Below are 20089 nucleotides of genomic sequence, written 5' to 3' on the forward strand. Positions count from 1 at the left end.
CCCACACTCTGAATGACACAGTTAAGTCAAACTAATCCCTACCTTAGGCAGCACTAAGGCACCAAGAAAATTCTCCCATTGACCTAGCTACTGCCTCTTGGAGGGAAAGCACTTGTACTGACAGAAGCCCCTCTGTTGGTGTGAGTAGTATCTTTACTGAATTGCTTTCAATGCAGACAAGTGCTAAGAACTAGTAGAAGGAACAACAGTAACAGGAGAAATAGGATGCATGTAATGCCCAAAACTAAACTAGTTGACTTAAATGTTGTTTTCAATCATACAATGTATTCAAATAATTTAGCAATATTTTAACATGTCTTATCTGCCAGTTGGAGCTTGTGATTTTTTATAAAAGACATCAAATATGTTTCCTCTGATACACTTAGTGGAAACTGGGTTAAGAAGCACAAATTCTAGGATGCCTTAAACTCAATTTGATAACACTACATGGCAAGTAAAGAGAGTGTTCTGACAATTTACGGTTTATCTGTAAAGGTTTTCTGCAAATTCTCGCACCTGCACGGACTCACTCTTCTACCAGGTGAAACATGTGTCTGTGAGAAGGCATAATGAGAGCTCCCCCTTATTGCCTCTTTTCAGGAGCCATGTGATATCCCAGATATGTATAAAGAAAAATATGAGAAAACCATCATAGGAGAAAAGAGCTTGTAGGTGGTGGAAGGACAAGGAACGGCAAGGGAAAAAGGGCAACCTGATCAATCAAAGTTTGCTTAGAAGAAGAGAGACCCAAATGCTGTTATTCTGGCTTGTTGTTTGTTTGATGGAAACACTGATCCAGATGAGGATAGGAATTATTAGAAAAGAAATTACTATAATCCTTATTCCACTTCCTGATTATTTTCTTTTGCCTTACCATTTCAGCACATTTTACCTACTAACTTTGTGACACAAAGGAAATCAGCCAAGAATCACTGATCCACTTTGTAGCGCTGATTTTCTGCAACATCGCTCGCCATTACTTTGAGTGCACTGTGATGAACTTTGGAGATGGAGAGGGAAAGGGGTACTTTTTTCTTGGCCTCATATACTCCAACTAGTTCATAATTAATTCACCTAGAAATGGTGTCTTGAGAAGCTAACTCGCCTTTCATACTCTAAGTAAGCTAAATAACTATCTGTTACGTCACTTGAAAGACTGTAGAATGTGCACACACCATGAAAAACTTCAGATGTTTAATTAATGAAGCTGGCTATTTGTTTGGCTTTGTTTCTATAATTGTGAATATCAGAAACAGAAGGGGTCACTACTTTCTTAGTTAAGTCAAACTCTGAATTCCCATTTCACATGTACACATGAACCATCTTGTCTCTGTGTATTTGTAGGACACAGTGCCAAATACAGTTTCTACCTAACAGGCATAAAGAGAAATAAGGTATAATCTTTACTTTCTGTGCTCCTTTATTTATTTTAGATAAGAGGCCATTTTCCTTTGTCCTCAGCCAACCAGCTAGAGCAAGGGTGGCCAAACTGTGGCTTGTGAGCCAATGTTCCCTTTAACCTTCTTCATCTAGGTGAAGATTTTTTCTATCCATGTGCAGAATAATGTGTGTCAGGTACAGCAAAGCATGAACAGAAACAAAAACCTACTTTGCAGGGACGCTGCCAATCAGCTGGGTAGCATTTGAATCTCCTCTGAGTGGCCACACAAGCATACAGCTTGCAGGGAACACTGTTGTGAGACACATGAAGCTCTTTTACCAATTAAGTGCAGCTCCTGGAGCTCCCACCCCTATTCTTCACCTACCAGACTGGGGTCTTGGGGGAAGAACAGGACTTCTGCCTTTTGGCAGAATGGTATGGTAGAGGGCATATGCCCAGCAGAGTGTACCTGCTGTGGCTTAGGGCTTCACCAGGAGCAGGGCTGAAAGCCCGAGTCTGGGAGGCACCTCCAGTAGGGCTGAAATACCAAGCCCCAATAGGTGTGTCCTGGCTTGCAAATGTCTAAAGATTGTAATATGTGGCTCAGAGTCAGTACATTGGTCACCTTTGAGGTAGTCTTCTAGGATAGGATCTTGATAATGGTGACACTGAAGCCCCTTAGGTCAGCAGTGAATTTTTCTGAGAATTCTTTGAGCCGACTGTACATCTGGCACGTGTTAGAAGCAAGTGGTGGGAATCTCTAAAAGCAATTGACTCAGGGTATGTCTACACTGCAATGTAAGTCCAGGGTTAGTGGGAGATGAGTCAGTGGACCTGTGTTAGGGAACCCTGAACTTGAGCATCTATATTGTATTTTAACACTATGAGATGTGGCCACTCTAGCCTAAGATTGTGGTACATTGTGAGAAAGCTTTACTGCCTGCCTTATACATGGCTAGAAAGCAGCTTGCTTTGCAAAAGGCTTGTCCAGTTCACACTCTGTTGCAAATCCAGGAGGCTGTCTAATAATGTGCTTGCAGATCAGTGATCAGAGGAGAATGGGTTAATGCTGCCTAAGCTGCTGATATTTGACGAGAGCAGGGGTGATTTCTATTTTCATTAGAGTGGACTGAAGATTGTTGAGACAGAGAGGACTAAGAAAGTTGTCCTAAAGAACTATGGGACACTTCCAGCTGATTCCCAGGACAGGAGTTAAGCAGAGCTGCTGTATCTCTACTGCAAGGCAATAAAGGTTGGAACCTCATTTCTGGCTTATCTCGAACTCAGACCCTCCAGGCATGCAGAGCTTTGGAACCCTAGAATAGCAGAACTGCAGGTTAGATGCGAGGCGGTTTAGCCTTGGACCTAGCTCAACCAAAGGCTTACACTGCTATGTAGACATACCTTCAAACATGAGATACTTCTGTTCATGGGGCACTGCAGAAAAGTCAGACATGAGGGACAAGTGTTCTCACATCCAAAATGTAAATTATGTACAAGGCTATTCTATTTAGTTCATATACAGATTTAGGCTGGGTCTAAACTAACAAGTTAGATCAAGTCAGCTATATTGTTCTGGGAGTAAATAATCTTCATTATGTTGCTCAGACCCGATTAGAACATGCTGTATCAATTCAAGAATTCATCCATCAACCTTACTACAGTTGCTTGGGGAGGTGGATTAACTACAACAACAGGATAACTCCGCCCATCACTGCAGTGAATGTCTACACTGAAGCAGTATAGTGGTGTACTTGCAAGACTGCTGTTGTGTTTTTAAGTGTGGATATAGCTGTACTGACTGGAGTCTTGCTTATCAGACCAAGCAACATAATATCAGGCATGCTATATTTTTAAAGCACATATCCTAACTTTAAAATAAGGTACCCTTTTTGGGATACTGAAGCAACATTCCCTGAATCTTCTGGTTAATTATGAGACCTTAGGCTGCAACAGGATGGTATGGAAAGGTGGGTATGTTTAATTACAACAGAGCACAGCAATGAAGAAAAGTAGGAAGTCAGAGTAGAGAGTACTTTGCTTCCTTTCCAAGTCTGCACTAGAAACTCCACGTACATTCCTGAGGCTCAGCTGTGATTTGTTCCTCTGCTTTCCTTTAAAATGCACTTTCCGCTGGCAGTTTAGTTCTTTCTGTTACTTACAGCACCAATATCAGCGATTAAATGATTTCTGATAACATCACCTGTTGTGCAATCATCCACCTGACAAGTTGCAGCAGCTAAGCCACACACATCCAAGCCAGGAAATGTAGCGAGCCTTCTGCCCTTTTACAAAAAAGGGTGTAAGCATGTTAGAAATCCTAAGTTACTGCATTAATGATTGCTACTGAGGCCCAAGAGCTATTGTGATCCAGAAAAATGTTCAACAAGTGCAAGGAAATTGTTTGCGGCTTCTGCAACTGGCAGAAGATTAGGCTGGGAGGAAGGAGACTGCTGGACTGCATTACCTCTTCCAAAGATATATATACATATATTAATGTTGTACTTCATCTGATAACAAATTTTAAAATAACTATTCTAAAAATGTGTATTATATTGAAGCATTGAATCCTGCCTTTAACATATATAACTTGTTTTTAAATCACTTTGCTTCTTATTCAGAAAAGGGATTATAACTACAAGCTAAAAGATAATCAATTTATGATCATTTCCCTGGGATAGGTAAGGAAGCACATTGCATTATATAAGTTGGAGGCAGAAATAAATCAGTCCAGTGATCTGCAGGCTGTGTATACTGCAGAAATGATGTAAACCATCTCTCTGCTAGCAAGTGGCAGTGCATTACTCAGAGCTCTGGCAGAAAGGTAAGGGCGTACATATTCCATTATAACCTTCTAGTCAATGAGATACAGCATGTTTTTCTCATTGTATGAGCAGGACAGCGGCTAGGATACACTGTTAAAATTGGAGCAAAAAGCTGCCAAAGCACACTGTTGTTTCAAACCTATACAACAATATATACTACCACATGGCAATTAAATTAAAAACTACTTTTTCCAGGAAAATTCTCTTTGGAAGAGTCAGCAAATAAAAAATAATTTTATAGGTTTGCATCACACACTGATATCATTCGTAGTAATTTCTAGAATGGAAAAACAATTGTATGTACTATAAAGCATTTTAATATGTTGTGCAATATTTAAGGTTTCTGCTCACATGAGATTTTTTCTCAAAGGGAAAGCTTGATTCCTCAAGGGACTATATTCTTATTAGAAGTTACTACCAGTGGATATCCTCAGACCTTTGGAAAACCCTCTTCTTAAATGTAAATTGATTTGAGAATCAGATGTCTTTTCTATATACGCAGAAAAAAGTTTACAGCACCAGTTAATATTTCATGCCAAGGCTTAGGAGGAAAACGTGGCTGCTTTTCTGTGTACCACTTACATCTAAATAGGTATTTGTGCCATAAGTAGTTTGTGAAAACATCACTACAGTGAGCTTTTTCAATTTACAAATGTTCTAAACCTATGGAAGATCTAAATTGACTCTAAACAAATTATTCAAAAGCAGGAAAATTACTTTGTCTATAGCATTTTGAACGTGTATAATATATTAAATTAATTTATAAAGAAAATATTTATAGTCATTTCTTGTTCTGAAAGCTTTATGTTGGACAGTTACTTGATTCATTATACACTATGCACCTACCATACAAAAATGGCATTACTCAGTTTCATGAATCTGCTTAGCACGGCCATAAGGAGTCATAGATTCCATATATTCTAGATAGCCATAGCCAAGGAAAAGATCAAAATGCATGGAACAAGTTCAACTCAAGATAGTATGAGCAGAAATTCAACATGGTGTGGATGCCAGTTGTTCACTTCCCTTTGTCTGCTTCCACAGCACAAGAGAATAGATATTCTAAGCAATAAGAGGTAACAGTATAACAAGCATGTCGATAGGAAACAGCCTGTCATGTGGAAATTTGAAAATGCCAAAAGTTGACTCAAGCAGATGAAACTGGCTGCTTCCAGCAGTAAGTGATAAAATTTCAGTATGTGAAGTTACAGAATAATTAGCAAGAGCTGACCTTACTGCAGACATTAGATCCTACAGCTTTTACTGACACAGGCAGTGATAGGGAATAGCCAGCATGGGTTTGTGAAGAACAAGTCATGCCAAACTAATCTGATAGCTTTCTTTGATAAGATAATGAGCCTTGTGGATAAGGGAGAAGCGGTGGATGTCATATACCTAGACTTTAGTAAGGCATTTGATACGGTCTCGCATGATATTCTTATTGATAAACTAGGCAAATATAACTTAGATAGGGCCACGATAAGGTGGGTGCATAATTGGCTGGATAACCGTAGTCAGAGAGTTGTTGTTAACGGTTCTAAATCCTGCTGGAAAGGGATAACAAGTGGAGTTCCTCAAGGGTCTGTTTTGGGACCCGTACTGTTCAATATCTTCATCAATGATGGGATAGAGAGTACGCTTATTAAGTTTGCAGATGATACCAAACTGGGTGGGGTTGCGACTTCTTTGGAGGATGACATAATTCAAAATGACCTTAGCAAGTTGGAGAAATGGTCAGAGGTAAACAGGATGAGGTTTAATAAAGAGAAATGCAAAGTGCTCCACTTAGGAAGGAACAATCAGTTCCATACATACAAGATGGGAAGCGACTGTCTAGGAAGGAGCATGGCAGAAAGGGATCTAGGGGTCATAGTGGACCACAAGTTGAATATGAGTCAACAGTGTGATGCTGTTGCAAAAAAAGCAAATATGATTCTAGGTTGTATCAACAGGTGTGTTGTAAGCAAAACTCGTGAAGTCATTCTGCCGCTCTACTCTGCACTAGTTAGGCCTCAGCTGGAGTACTGTGTCCAGTTCTGGGCGCCACATTTCAAGAAAGATGTGGAGAAATTGGAAAGGGTACAGAGAAGAGCGACAAGAATGATTAAAGGTCTAGAGAACATGACCTATGAAGCCAGGCTTCGTGAACTGGGCTTGTTTAGTTTGGAAAAAAGAAGATTAAGGGGGGACATGATAGCGGTTTTCAAATATCTAAAAGGGTGTCACAAGGAGGAAGGAGAAAATTTGTTCCTCTTGGTTTCTGAGGACAGGACAAGGAGTAATGGGCTTAAAGTGCAGCAGGGGAGGTTTAGATTGGACATTAGGAAAAAATTCCTAACTGTCAGGGTGGTCAAATATTGGAATAAATTGCCAAGGGAGGTGGTGGAATCTCCCTCTCTGGAGATATTTAAGAACAGGTTAGATAGACATCTGTCAGGGATGGTGTTGATGGAGCTTGGTCTTGCCTTGAGGGCGGGGGGCTGGACTCGATGACCTCTTGAGGTCCCTTCCAGTCCTATGATTCTATAATAACTCAGTGTAACTACCCATATGAGTAGGGTTGGGCTGTATGGGTGTGTCTAGATTATAGGGTTTTGTTTACAAAAATTGGCTTTTGTCAACAAAACTATACCTGCGTCTACACTACTGCCACGTTCTATCGACAGTAAGTTGACAGAATGCGGCAGTACTGTTGACAGCGGTAAACTTCATTTTACCTTTTTTCGAAAGTACTCTTTTGGAAAAAAAGGCTATATAGTATGAAAATTGTGCTTTTTCAAGAGAGAGCATCTAGACTCTCTTTGGAAAAAGCGGCTTGCTTTGTTGACAATACTGATCATAGTCTAGATGCTCTTTTTCAAGAAGAGGCTTTGTCAACAGTATCTGTCGACAAAGCCTCTGTCAAAAAAGGCGTGCAGTCTAGACATGGCCTAGGCATGCAGGATTCAGTGAACAAAATATAGTCTTCAGCCTTTTTGACTCAACTTGAGAAATTGCTAGAGATCATAAGAATGCAATGAGGATGACCCAATTATTCAGAAAACTGATTACATCCCATCTGCAGTGGCTGTACTGATGCCACAAAATGACCATTTCATTCTGTGAAAACATTCAAAGAAGAATCTTAAGCAAAAAAAGGGAAATATTTTAAATAGTGTTTTAAAAAATATAAAAATGGGGAGTTGCATTTAAGGAAGAAACCATTTCGCTAGTTGTCTCCAATTCTCTAAATTGACATGAAAGAAGATATGTGACTAGTAAAATGAGGCATATTTTTTCCTCTCTTCTCTTGAGAGGAGAGCTAATTGTAACAAGAAATGGGTACCAAAGGAGTAGCAAAAGCTCTGTTCAGTCTCTGTGAGAAATCTCATATGCTAGAAGGATAAGCCTGAAAATATCTATTATAGCATCGCGCTATAGTTACAGTCTCAATTAAATTTCCATTGTAAGTCTCTGTAGCTCATACAGAGTAGAAGTCAAAGTATATAACTTTGGAGAAAGACACATTTTTCCCTGATACGCCTTTTCATTTTATAACTTGAAGAAAATCTGTTCAGGTATTTTAATCACCCAAGGAGAGAAAAAATATTTTTCAGCCACAGAAAATATTGCTGAGATGCTTTTTGGCACTTGTAAACTAAAGAACAGTTTCATCTATGTCAAGAAAGAATTAATGTTTTTCAAAGTTAAGAGAAAGCTGTTAAGAAATACATCTATAAAACAAAGAAAAACAGAATTGTGTCTACATGTATCTATTTGCCTAAGGCCTTTTGTTCACAAAAAAGTCCACTGATTTAGCTAAATCCATTTAGTTAGACCAGTGTTTCTCAAAGTGATCCGGGGACCCACTCTGAGAAAGCATCTACCGAGCCGCTCGGGTTTGTTTTCTTACCGGCTCCTCAGCCACGGCTCCCATCGGCTACCGTTTGTTGTTTGCACCTAAGGGGAGCTGTGGGAAACAGCGTGGCCCAGGCCGTTGCTTCCTGCAGCTCCCCTTGTCTGCAAACAATGAACTGTATCTGATGGCAGCCGCGAGGCTCTGTGGCTGCGGAGCTGTTAATAAACAAACCAGGAGCAGCCCGGTAGCAGCTGTCTCAGGGTGGGTCCGCAGACCACTTTGAGAAACACTGAGTTAGACCAGTGCAATCTCCTATGTTGATATTCTAAAGGCAGATGTACACTACTAACTTGCATCAGTGCAGCTGCATCACTTCTGCTGAAGAGGCTCTAAGCCAGAATAGGACAATTCTCCCATCACCTGAATAATTCTACCTCCATGAGATGCAGTAGCTATGTTGGCAGGAAAAGCTCTCCTGTCAACATAGCACCATTGACCTACAGGGGTTAAAGTAGGTATAAATATGTCACTCAGGAATATGAATTTTTCACACCCTTGTGTGATGTAGTTATACCAAAAGTGAGCATGTAGTGTGGACCTGGACTAAGGTTGCATCTATACTATGGACACTGCTATGTCAGCATAGTTATGCTGGCATAAAATTGCCACCCACCTGACAGAACAAGTTTTTCTGTTGGTGTATGAATATCATCTTCCTGAGCCAAGTTAGCTATAATGACAGATACTTTCATTGATGCAAATGAGTACACAGGAGACTGGGTTAGCATAGCTATGTCAGTGTGGGTGGATTTTTCCCTCATCTCTGACTGACACTGCTCACCATCAACCTAACTTTTAAGTACCGACAAAGCTTATTTTCATCTAAGTCTAGCTTATTTCAATTCAACTTGCATCTAATTTTAAATGATCTTAGTTAAACTGAAAAAAGCCTTGGTTTAAACAAAGGAAAGGGGAAAAAGGGAAAGCTTTTTGTGCTGGCTTAACTGAAAAAGTTTCAAATCACATCTTAAGTTAAACATGTGAAATATTGCATGTAACCAAGCCTGTAGTGACTAAGGCCTGGTCTACTCACAAATTTTGTGCCAATATAACTATGTTGATTTAGGAGTGTGATTTTTAGCAATACAATGATGTTTGTACAACCCCTATTGTGAACAAGGTCTATTTGAACAAAGGTGCCTTTTATCAGTACATCCACAATCAGAGGCCTCACATTAACTACAATATGTGCACACACAAGTCCTGAGGTACACACCAACAAAATCTGGAAGGTTACCAAGCGTGCCTGTGACCTGCCAATACATTCATCTGGGTGAAATCACTGGGAGTTTCAAGTGCTCAGAACTTGGCAGAAATGAGCTCTAAATGGAGTTATTCAGATAAGAGACACAAGTAATGCAATTATACATAGAATTCTGTATACCTATGAGAAAACTCAAACATTTATTTGAATCTCATACTATACTTTATGATAAACATTTATACTGTGAAATTCAGTAGTTTTCTGTTTTAAAGTAAGGAAATGAAATGTGCACAATGGCAAATTATGCTGCATAAGTGTTATATTTTTAAATTAAATTAATTCAAGAAATTCAAAGTTATGGTTTTCAGAGCCATCATACCCTATCAAATTAATATAGCGTACACACCCACCCACCCACCCACACATAAAATTCACAAGTTAACTCTCTCTTTATGTTTTGTATTTGTGTATACATTGATAAGGGGAGAGGAGTTTGTTACTCCAGAAACCATAACTTTTTACACTATCGTTTGAAAAATTTAGGAAGTCACAGACAACATAAGTCACAAGTACATGGTTAAGGAAATATTGCAGATTGTGGGTTTTTAATTGAGAGAAAAAAAAGTTGACAGTCTGCCCAGAACTAAGAGGTCTCCTTTTAAAAATATATTTTACATTAATATACCATCAAAAATGATGTAATATTTGCAGCTGAAACATGCATTTTATTAGCACATTGTAATTTAATCACCATGTCCCAAAAGATGCAATATCTTTTTTTGCTGAACCATATAGCACTAGATCTAAATGCAGCTAAAATAGCATTGTTAAAGCAGATCAGAAGAAATCACAACTTCAAAAAAACTTTTTTTTACCTTTACTGAAGAAGCAGCATATAGCATATCTTCCAGATTGAAATGGCAACACTGGTTCAAATATTCCTGACAAAATTCTTGAATGAGCTGTAGATTGTATAAGCTATCAGCCAATGACATGGTCTCCTTCAAACAAATATCTAAAATGAAAGAGGAAACTGAAAAGTTTAGTTATAGTTACAGCTCAGAAAATAAAAGTCTTATATTTAGTAAGTGCTTAGCATTTTAGAGGTAGATTTTAAAAAAGAGAGAATTTTTGTCAAAGATTTTTTTTTAAATTCAGTTTGAATTAGATTTTAATTCCAGAATCTTGGAGGTCTCTCATCTTACTTTTTATTCCATCGCATTCTTATAAATTTGTTTGTATGCTAATAAAGCAGATTACCACCTTGAATACTTTGTAAAACACACTATGGTGGTTGGTTTTTTTTTTTTTTTTGTAAATGGTCATTGTAAACTATGATTTATTATTGTCTTGCTGAAAATAAGTTATGATCTAACTCTTTACCCATTTATTGTTTTGAATATTATCAAACATAACTATAACTGAAATATGTTGCATGGCTTACAGTGTCCCTCTTGCAACAATGTGTTAAATGCTGTAATACAAGTAGTATGGTAAAAGGGATTATACATCTATTAACTGGAGTTCTCCAAGCATACTGATTTCTTACCACTGAACAGTCACTCTTGAGAAAAATGTGCCTCAACATCATAAACTCTATAAAAGCAGCATCAGTTTGGGCACCACATACCCTCTTTTGAGGATCAAAATGTTCAAAATGAGTTTATACAAGGAATTGCAAGCTCTGGTCTCTTCCTTTCCTTTTATTATTCAAAATACATTTTGGACACAGAAGTGGTAAAGGTAGGTGGGTGAGTGTGGTTCTGAAGCAGCAATATATTCTGCATACATGTACAACTAAGTAACTTTCCTTCAGTAACTGCCTCTTAGGAGATATTACTACTAGTCTAACTTCTTAAAGAAATTCTTACAAAATGAGGACCTGAAGGAAATAAAGTAAAGAATACATCTTCAGACTTCATTACTAAATTAAGGGAGTACAGCTAAGTGAAGATGTGAACAAAGTTTTGTATGACAGATTTGCAGATTTCAGGGTGGAGACATTTCTCCAGCATGCCACGAAATTTGTCTTTCAGCTATTAGGATGGGCCACCAGGAAGGAGGATTTCTGTTGGTCATAGATAGGAACAAATCATTTAGCTAAATCTTTGAACGGAAACGGATATAAACTGGGATGTGGTCACAAATGCAAAAAGAAAAAAACCTCTTGAAACAAAAAGTTCGCTTTTAAATTAGGTAGCAAATCAACTTTTAAATGAAAATATGCAGGTTATATTCTTCTGTTAAATCTGGTTTGGGAGATGGAATTCGGAGATCAACCTAAGGAGGAATTTAGGATATAGACTAGGGATGTAAAAAAAGTAATGGAAAATTTCAGCCGTTACATGGTTACACGCACCCACAGCGCATGGCGGCAGCCAGCCCCCTGAGAGGCAGCATGCGCCGGGAGGCGTCTTTTAAGCTAGCTCCCGGCCAGCTCCCGCTTGCTGGCCCCATTCCCAGGGATGCAAAGGCAGCAGGATGGGGTGGCAGCTGGCTCCCGGAAGCTGGTGCATGCTGGGAGCCAGCTTAAAAATTGGCTCCCAGCACGTACTATAAAATCATAGAATCCTAGGGCTGGAAAAGACCTCAGCCCCTTTCCCAAAGCAGGACCAACCCCAACTAAATCATCCCAGCCAGAGCTTTGTCACGGAGGACTTAAAAATACCTCTAGGGATGGAGATTCTACCACCTCCTTAGGTAACCTATTCCAGTACTTCACCACCCTCCTAGTGAAATAGTTTTTCTTAATATCCAACCTAGACCTCCCTCACTGTAACTTGAGACTATTGTTCCATGTTCTGTCATCCGTCACAACTGAGAACAGCCTCTCTCCATCCTCTTTGGAACCCCCCTTTAGGAACTTGAAGGCTGCTATCAAATCCCCCCTCACTCTTCCCTTCTGTAGACTAAATAAGCCCAAATCCCTCAGCCTCTCCTTGTAAGTCATGTGCTCCAGACCCCTAATCATTTTGGTTACCCTCCACTGGACCCTCTCCAATGTGTCCACATCCTTTCTATAGATGTGGATGCAGTACTCCAGATGTGGCCTCACCAGTGCCGAATAAAGGGGAATAATAACTTCTCTAGGGGTATGTCTCCACAACAAAGTTATTTTGAAATAACAGCCATTATTTCGAAATAACTGTACTAGCATCTACACAAGCCAACCACTATTTCGAAATTAATTGGAAATAGCGGAAAGCTGTGTAGATGCTTATTTTGAAATAGAAGGCCTCCAGCCCTTCCCAGGGTGCCCTGCTGGCCACAACCAAGAAAACTACTCTCCCTCCACCTCTCCCCGGAGCCCTTATAGGGGTAGAGTGTGGCCACAGTTCCTGTGCCAGCTCCCAGCCTGCCAGCCCAGCAAACAGTCTGTCCTGCCCCTGACCTAGAGGCCCCAATATGAGCCAGCAAGCCACCAGCAGCCAGCCGTCCACCGCTCCCCAGGAGCAGTCTGCCAGCTCCCAGGAGTCTGCCAGGGGCTGGAAAAGGCAGGCGCCTTCCTGGTTCAGTGTGGAGATCATGGATTTCATTGAGGTTTGGGGGGATTCCTCCAATGTCCAGGATCTCCACACTAGATGGAGGAATGCAGCTGTCTATGGCAGGATAGCTGCCACCATGGCCAGCAAAGGCCACATCCGCACCCAGGAACAGGTGCGGTTGAAAATAAAAGAGCTATGGCAGGCATATGCCAGGGCCACAGGGGGCATCTCCCAATCAGGGGCAAACACACCAAGCTGCCCTTATTTCAACGCCCTGGACCACATCCTGGGGGGCAGGACAGTCCATGCCCCCCATGTGGTTGTCAACCCTGGGGCAGAGGGCCCTGACCAGGGCAGAGGAGGAGGAGAGCCAGGAGCTGCGGTAGGCCAGATGGAGCATGCTGAGCAGCCAGGACCCCAGAGCTGCCCCAGCAGACCTGTCGCTGTTGTCATCTGAGGCCAGGGAGGCAACGACAGGTGAGTGCCATCACTGTCCCTTTATGCGAGGGGGAGGAAGAAGGGAGAACATAACAGAAACCAGGGACTGTACACATGGGCCTTGCTGTCCACGGATCACGCAGCAACCTGTGCATGTGCAAGCATGTGACATGCCACCCTTGGGCATGTGGACCCAGCTGGCTGCCACACAGGGGCCTTACCTTGTTAGCCACACGTGTGTGAAGAGGAATGACATTCTCCTGACTCCGGGGTGGGACACAGCAGGATGCCCTCCCTCCCGAAGGCCACTCTACACAGAGGCAGGGGACATCTTCCCTCCACCACACTATATAGAGCACAGGGGCATGGGTGTGGTCTTGGGGTAGCTCCCACTCCCAGGGATAGCAAGACATTCCAAACATGGCCTCTGTGCAAGCACATCGGCTCTGATGGTGCAGGGAATGGTCATCCTCATCTTGCAGATGGGGGCTGGGCTTCATCCACTGTGTCCCCAGGGATAACTGACCACTTTTCTTGTTTCTCTACAGCCGCACCAGCTGCACGTGCAAGGTGCACCATCCTACCCTGGACATGGTCCTGCACCCGAGGGGTCCGCAGGACCATCTGTGCAGTGGAGGGATACTTACAGCAGCACCTGGAGGCACTGCGAGCCCAGCACTGCACCCTCCAGCACTGGGTGCAAGAAGAGCTGCAGCTCCAGCGGGAGCAGCTTGCCCAGGGACTTGCCATCTGCCAGCACCTGCAGACCCTGGTGCAGAGCGTGCTGCCTCCTGCTGCTCCAGCGCCTGCTGTCTCCCCAGCTACTGCTCCTCCTCCTCCTGCCACTTCTTCTTCCCATCCCGCTTCTCTCTTCACACCCTCCATCCCCCTGGGGACGCCAAGGCCCCCGCACCCACGGTGCTGGGAGACAGTTGGCCCGACAGGACCCCCAACCGTAAGCCTTGAGCTTCCCCTCCCCCTTGCTCCCCTTGCTTCCCCCTTCCAGCGTCCTCCTCCCAAGTTTCCCCCTCCCCTCTCCCACTGTCTCTCCCCCCTTCTCCCACCTCCTTTCCCCAGTCTCACCAGAGTTTCATTCCCCCCCACCCCAGTTTTGTTAAATAAAGAGAATTTGTGTTTATAAAAATACATGTATTTTATTTGACATCAGGAAGGGGGGGCTAGGAAGGGGTAAGTGGAAGGACGTGAGGGAGGAATGAGGCACAAGCTCCCAGTGGGGCACACCAGGGAGACTGTTAGTGCTCCTCGGGCTGGAAGCTCTCCCACAGGGCCTCCTGGATACTGACAGCCCCCCGATGGACCTCCCAGATGGTAGCCTGCAGAAAATGCAGCCAGGCTCACAGCAACGCCTCCAAGAGAAGCACCAGAGTGCCCAGGGGCAGCTCTGGCTCCATGTTGCAGAGTGCTGTCGTGTCCCTAGTGAGGGCAACCAGAGCACGCAGAGAAAAGAAATGCTTGCTGTCCCTTATAGAGCTAGGCAAGAAAGCAGGGAAACCTGAGAACCGGCTGTCCGGGGGGATCCCTTTAAGCACAGGCCTCAGATAGCCTCAGGCAGCAGCCACACAAAGTAAGTCCTGACTTGATGCCTGCCAAAACTGGTTCCAGGCGGCCTTAAATACAATTCAGTGTCCACTCAGCGTGGACATGCTAATTCGAAATAGCCAAATGCTATTTCGAAATGTATTTTGTGTGTAGATGCTTTATTTCGAAATATCTTATTTAGAAATAACTATTTTGAAATTAGATATTTCAAAATAACGCTGTAGTGTAGGCATACCCTAGATCTGCTGCAAATGCTCCTCTTAATGCACCTTAATAAGCCATTAGGCTGCTTGGCTACAAGGCACACTGTTGACTCATATCCAGCTTCTCATCTACTGTAATCCCCAGGTCCTTCTCTGATGAACTGTTACTTAGCCAGTCAGTCCTCAGACTGTAACAATGCTTAGGATTCTTCCATCCCAAATGCAGGATTCTGCACTCGTCCTTGTTGAACTTCATCAGATTTCTTTTGGCCTAATCCTTCAATTTATCTAGGTCACTCTGAACCCTATCCCTAACCCTCAAGCATATCTACTTCTCCCCCTATCTTAGCGTCTTCTGCAAACTTGCTCAGGGTGCAATCCATCCCCTCATTCAGGTCATTAATAAAGATGTTGAACAAAACCGGCCCTAGAACCGATCCTTGGGGCACTCCACTTGAAACTGACCACTAACCAGACATTGAGCCATTGATCACTACCCGTTGGGCCCGACAATCTAACCAGCTTTCTATCCACTGTACAGTCCATTTATCCAATCTATACTTCCTTAACTTGCTGGCAAGAATATTGTGGGAGATCGTATCAAAAGCTTTGCTAAAGTCAAAGTATATCACTTACACTGACTTCCCCAGGTCCACCAAGCTAGTTACCTCATCATAGAAGCTAATCAAATTGGTCAGGCATGACTTGCCCTTCGTGAATCCATGTTGACTATTCCTGATCACTTTCCCCTCTTCAAAGCGCTTCAAAATGGATTCCTTGAGGATCCCCTCCATGATTTTTCTGGGGACTGAGGTAAGGCTGACTGGTCTGTTGTTCTCTGGATTGTCTTTCTTCCCTTTTTTAAAGATGGGCACTACATTTGCCTTTTTCCAGTCATCCGGGACCTCTCCCGATCTCCACGAGTTTTCAAAGATAACGACCAAAGGCTCTGCAATGACATTTGCCAACTTCCTCAGTACCCTCGGTTGCATTAAATCTGGACCCATGGATTTGTATATGTCTAGCTTTTCTAAATAGTTCTTAACCTGATCTTTACCCACCGAGGGCTGCCCACCTCCTTCCCATACTGCATTGCCTAGTGCAGTTATCTGGGAGGTGACATTTTCTGTGAAGACAGAGGCAAAAAAAGCACTGAATCCTTCTGCTTTTCTCACATCTGTCAATAGTAAGGGCATTCAGTAAGGGCCCCATGCTCTCTGATCACCCTCTGATTGCTAACATGCCTGTAGAAACTTTTCTTGTTACCCTTCAAATCCCTTGCTAGCTGCAATTCCAGTTGTGCTTTTGCCTTCCTGATTGCTCCCCTGCATTGTCGAGCAATATATTTATCCTTCCTAGTCATATGTTCAAGTTTCCACTTCTTATAAGCTTCTTTTTTGTGTTTAAGCTCACCAAGGATTTCCCTGGTTAGCCAATCTGGTCACCTCCATATTTACTTTTCTTACTGCGTATTGGGATGACTTGGTCCTGTGCCTTCAATAAAGCTTCTTTAAAATACAGCCAGATCTCCTGGACTCCTTTCCCCTTCATGTTAGCATCTTAAGGGATCCTGGCATCATTTCTCTGTGCGAGTCAAAGTCTGCTTTTTCTGAAGTTGAGAGTGTGTATTTTGCTGCTCTCCCTTCTTCCATTGGTCAAGTTCCTGAAATCTACCATCTCATGATCATTGCTTCCCAAGTTGCCACCCACATCTACTTCCCCTAAGCTGTGCATGGCCTCTGGTTGATTCCTTCAGCACTTATACCAGGAAGTTGTCTCCAACATTCTCTAATGTTTGCCTGTGTTCTGCTGTATTGGTCCTGGCTCCTGCTTGGTTATATATGGTCCCGGGTCCTGCTCCACTCCCAGGGAATGAGTTTCCACCCTGCTCTGTGAATTTTGAAACAGAACCTGAAACGTGGGGTGACAGCTGGCTCCCTAGGAGCAGGGCAGGAGCCTGCTTGTAACCATTCATGGTAACAGATAAGCCCAGGCTTGCTGGTTAACTGTGTAAGGTGTTATCCGATTACATCCCTAATGTGGGCACAGTATCACTTTAATCTTACTAGGGATGTGAATGACTAGTCAACTATCCAATAAGCAAATGCTTAGCGGATAGTCAATAGACTAGCTGACTAGTCGCTTCCCCCACCCTTGCAGCCTCTATCAGAAAGAGGCAGCAAGGGTGGGGAGAAGAAGGGGTGCTTCGAAGTGGCAACGCTGCATGAAGCTTGGGGCCAGACCCTGGGCTCCATGCAGCGCTGCTACTTTGAAATGCCACGTGCAGTCCGGAGCCAGCTGGGAGTCCCCACTGGCCTGGGCTGCACACAGCATTTCAAAGGCTTCAAAGTGGCAGCTGCTGCTTTGAAACACCATGGGGAGCACGGCCCCATGCTCCCCGTGGCGCTTTCACCTATGAAGTGCAGCAACAGTCCTGGGGCTGTTGTTACACTTCAAAGGCGGAAGCGCCCTTATTGACTAATTGATGCAAATTGCATTAACTATTTGATTGGCCAAATAATCGAAATTTTACATTCCTATATCTTACAGAACAAAATGAAGCCTCATTTAGCCTGTTTGTTGATCTAATAGCTACTGAGTGTGCAGCCTTTGAGGGGCGAGAGTAAAAGTCTGGTTGGTACGGAGTTCTAATCTCAGGAAGGTAAAGGTTCAGACTAGAAGATATATAAGAATTGTGCCCTATTCAGTCAGATAAAGAAAAACTTTTGTTCGCTAGATTGGAACATTATGATAAATTGCTAAAATCAGCCAGGTGGACTTTAAATTACCCAAAGAAGCCCCAGGCATTTTATTTATTTATTTATTATTTTTAATTAAAGGATAGCAAGTAGTCTAGAATACAAAGAATGAGAAAATGACACTGGATCTGTTTCTACAGTTTCCCTGTTTATTAAAAAAAGCATCTCTATTTTAGTCCATACCATTCTGGTAGCTGGTTTCTTTAATTTCAAAATGAGCTGGTACTTCTCGTGTCAACATTCAACACGAATATCTAATAAGTATCAAGAATGATGCCATCAGATAGAATAAGCTTCAATAAAGAATTTATATTTTGGTGCTTTCTATAATACTCACAGAAGACCCCCAATTGCCTCTGACCTCATTTCTTAGACAAGAAAGGGAGGACTTTACATGCATATTTTTAAAAGGTGACAGGATATCATGGCCAGAAGATCCAAATAACAAAACTGGGACACTAAAAGGATGACATGATCCCTGTCTTGCTTCATTGTTCCAAAAAACAGCAAGTAGAGGTATCTGTGGGAAGATCCCAACTCCAGGCCTAAAAAAAATGCATCAGTCCAGAATTCTAAATCTCTGTCTTCAAACAGCAAGAGGATAAGGGGTGCAAAGTCCCAAGGAGTCAGCATTCATGGCAGCCCTGATTTCAATGATTCTCTGATTAGAAATCCCATATAGTAACAGCACATGCCTGGATATAACACTTCCATAACCTACATAAGCCACCTTTTTCCAATCTCATGAGCCCAAGAAAAATGACTGGAATTTTTCTTTCTTAAATCTGGAGGACGGTGATATTGAAGGCACTGGGGGTATTATCTGGAATGGTTTTGCATGAGGATTTTATTAATTCAGATCTGATCAAGCCTGAGATCCATACACATTCTCCTTGATTACTTGGATCACACGTATTCCCAACAAGGTTGAAGTTTCCATGGGGAAAGCAGGAGCCAGAGCCTGAGCAAAAAGCCAAGACACTTAAGTGTCATATGAAGCACACAGATTAAAACCAGATTCATTATTCTGGTCTGTCAGGAGGAAGATCTGGTTTGAACGAGGCCTCAGAACATAACAATGGCATAAAGTTGCTCATCACTGTAGATAAGCACCAGCTTAAAACTCAACGGAGTAGATCAAACACATTAAACTGTGTGTTTTATTTTTGTATCGACTAACACTGACATTCCAGAAGCTGTCAAGTTAACTAATAAAGTAGACACATGTGAAGAAACCACCTGCTGCACAGTGCAGCTACGGTGTCATGGTGCTTAGTCAACTTGCTACACAGTAAGAATGAAAATGAAGGTAGCTGGGGTTGTGGGCCATTTATATAAATTTGTAACTTGGTCAGATGCATGGAAAGGATTTACTTGGCCATAATGGTCACCGTTTGTTAGATAGTTCCAAGACTCATGGCACTGAGGATGTGCTCTGCAGATTCCTCATGCTTGAAAGACAGCTCCTTATGGAGTCATCTTTACAAACTTATATTTGCTTGGTTATGTATGGAAAGTAATGGCAAACATAATATTGGGAGCTACCCTGATACATGGTGCTCTTTTTAAAAAGAGAGAGTTTATGCACTGGTCACAGCTTTTAAGAATCACTCAAATTTTACCTCTTGTATGTCCATGCTCTTTAATGCAACCATATTAATTAATACCAAAGAAAAGTTCATTTTATCTTGCTTCACCATCTTTTTGGTGACCGATTGTCATGTCATATACATACTTACCCTCCAATTTGACAATTTCAGGACAGTAGAAGTGGATCAGAGCTGCTAAAGCACAACCATCTGTACCATCCTTCAGCAGATTTTCTACCAGTGGAATGCAGGGCAGCTGCTTAAGCAATGTTTGCTCCTTTCTGTAACGAGCCTACCATGTAGAAAGAGATTAAAAGAGACATCTGCTCAGAAACATATATGAAAACAGATTTGTACTGTAGAGTCCATGTCCCATTAGTGGAAAAACTATTGACTAATACCAAGTCAGACACCATTTTGTCAGTCATTACTTTCTGTAGATTAATATTTGTGCTAAACAAATAAGCAAAATGTAGACAGATTTAACAGGAAATAAACCCGTCCACTAATTTTGCCACTTTCATTCAAAACTACTATGCTACCAAAATTTGATAAACTATATAAAATATTCTAATTCACTCTGAACTAAGATAGTTCACTTGTCACTATCAGGAGACATTCGGTGGCATTCAATTTCATAGCATTAAAAATTACTTAGCTGTCTAACACAATGAGCCAGATACTCAGCTGGTGAAACTCAGAAAAGCTCCTTGAAAATGAACGGAGCTATGCCAATGTAGACCATAT

At 42.1% G+C, this 20089-nt stretch overlaps 1 protein-coding gene across 5 annotated transcripts in view; it reads right to left on the reverse strand.

Moving 5' to 3' along the window:
• The window catches only part of CAMSAP2 (calmodulin regulated spectrin associated protein family member 2), a 181935-nt gene that overhangs the window by 62621 nt on the left and 99225 nt on the right, over positions 1 to 20089 (reverse strand). For all 5 annotated transcript variants that reach the window (XM_075936672.1, XM_075936673.1, XM_075936674.1 and 2 more), the window contains 2 exons: positions 19493 to 19634; positions 10184 to 10323 (listed from right to left, as the gene is read on the reverse strand). In XM_075936672.1, the coding sequence (XP_075792787.1) occupies positions 10184 to 10323; positions 19493 to 19634 (282 nt within the window). The remainder of the gene's footprint in view (positions 1 to 10183; positions 10324 to 19492; positions 19635 to 20089) is intronic.

The sequence above is a fragment of the Pelodiscus sinensis genome, chromosome 9, assembly GCF_049634645.1.
Source record: "Pelodiscus sinensis isolate JC-2024 chromosome 9, ASM4963464v1, whole genome shotgun sequence".
Taxonomy (NCBI): domain Eukaryota; kingdom Metazoa; phylum Chordata; order Testudines; family Trionychidae; genus Pelodiscus; species Pelodiscus sinensis.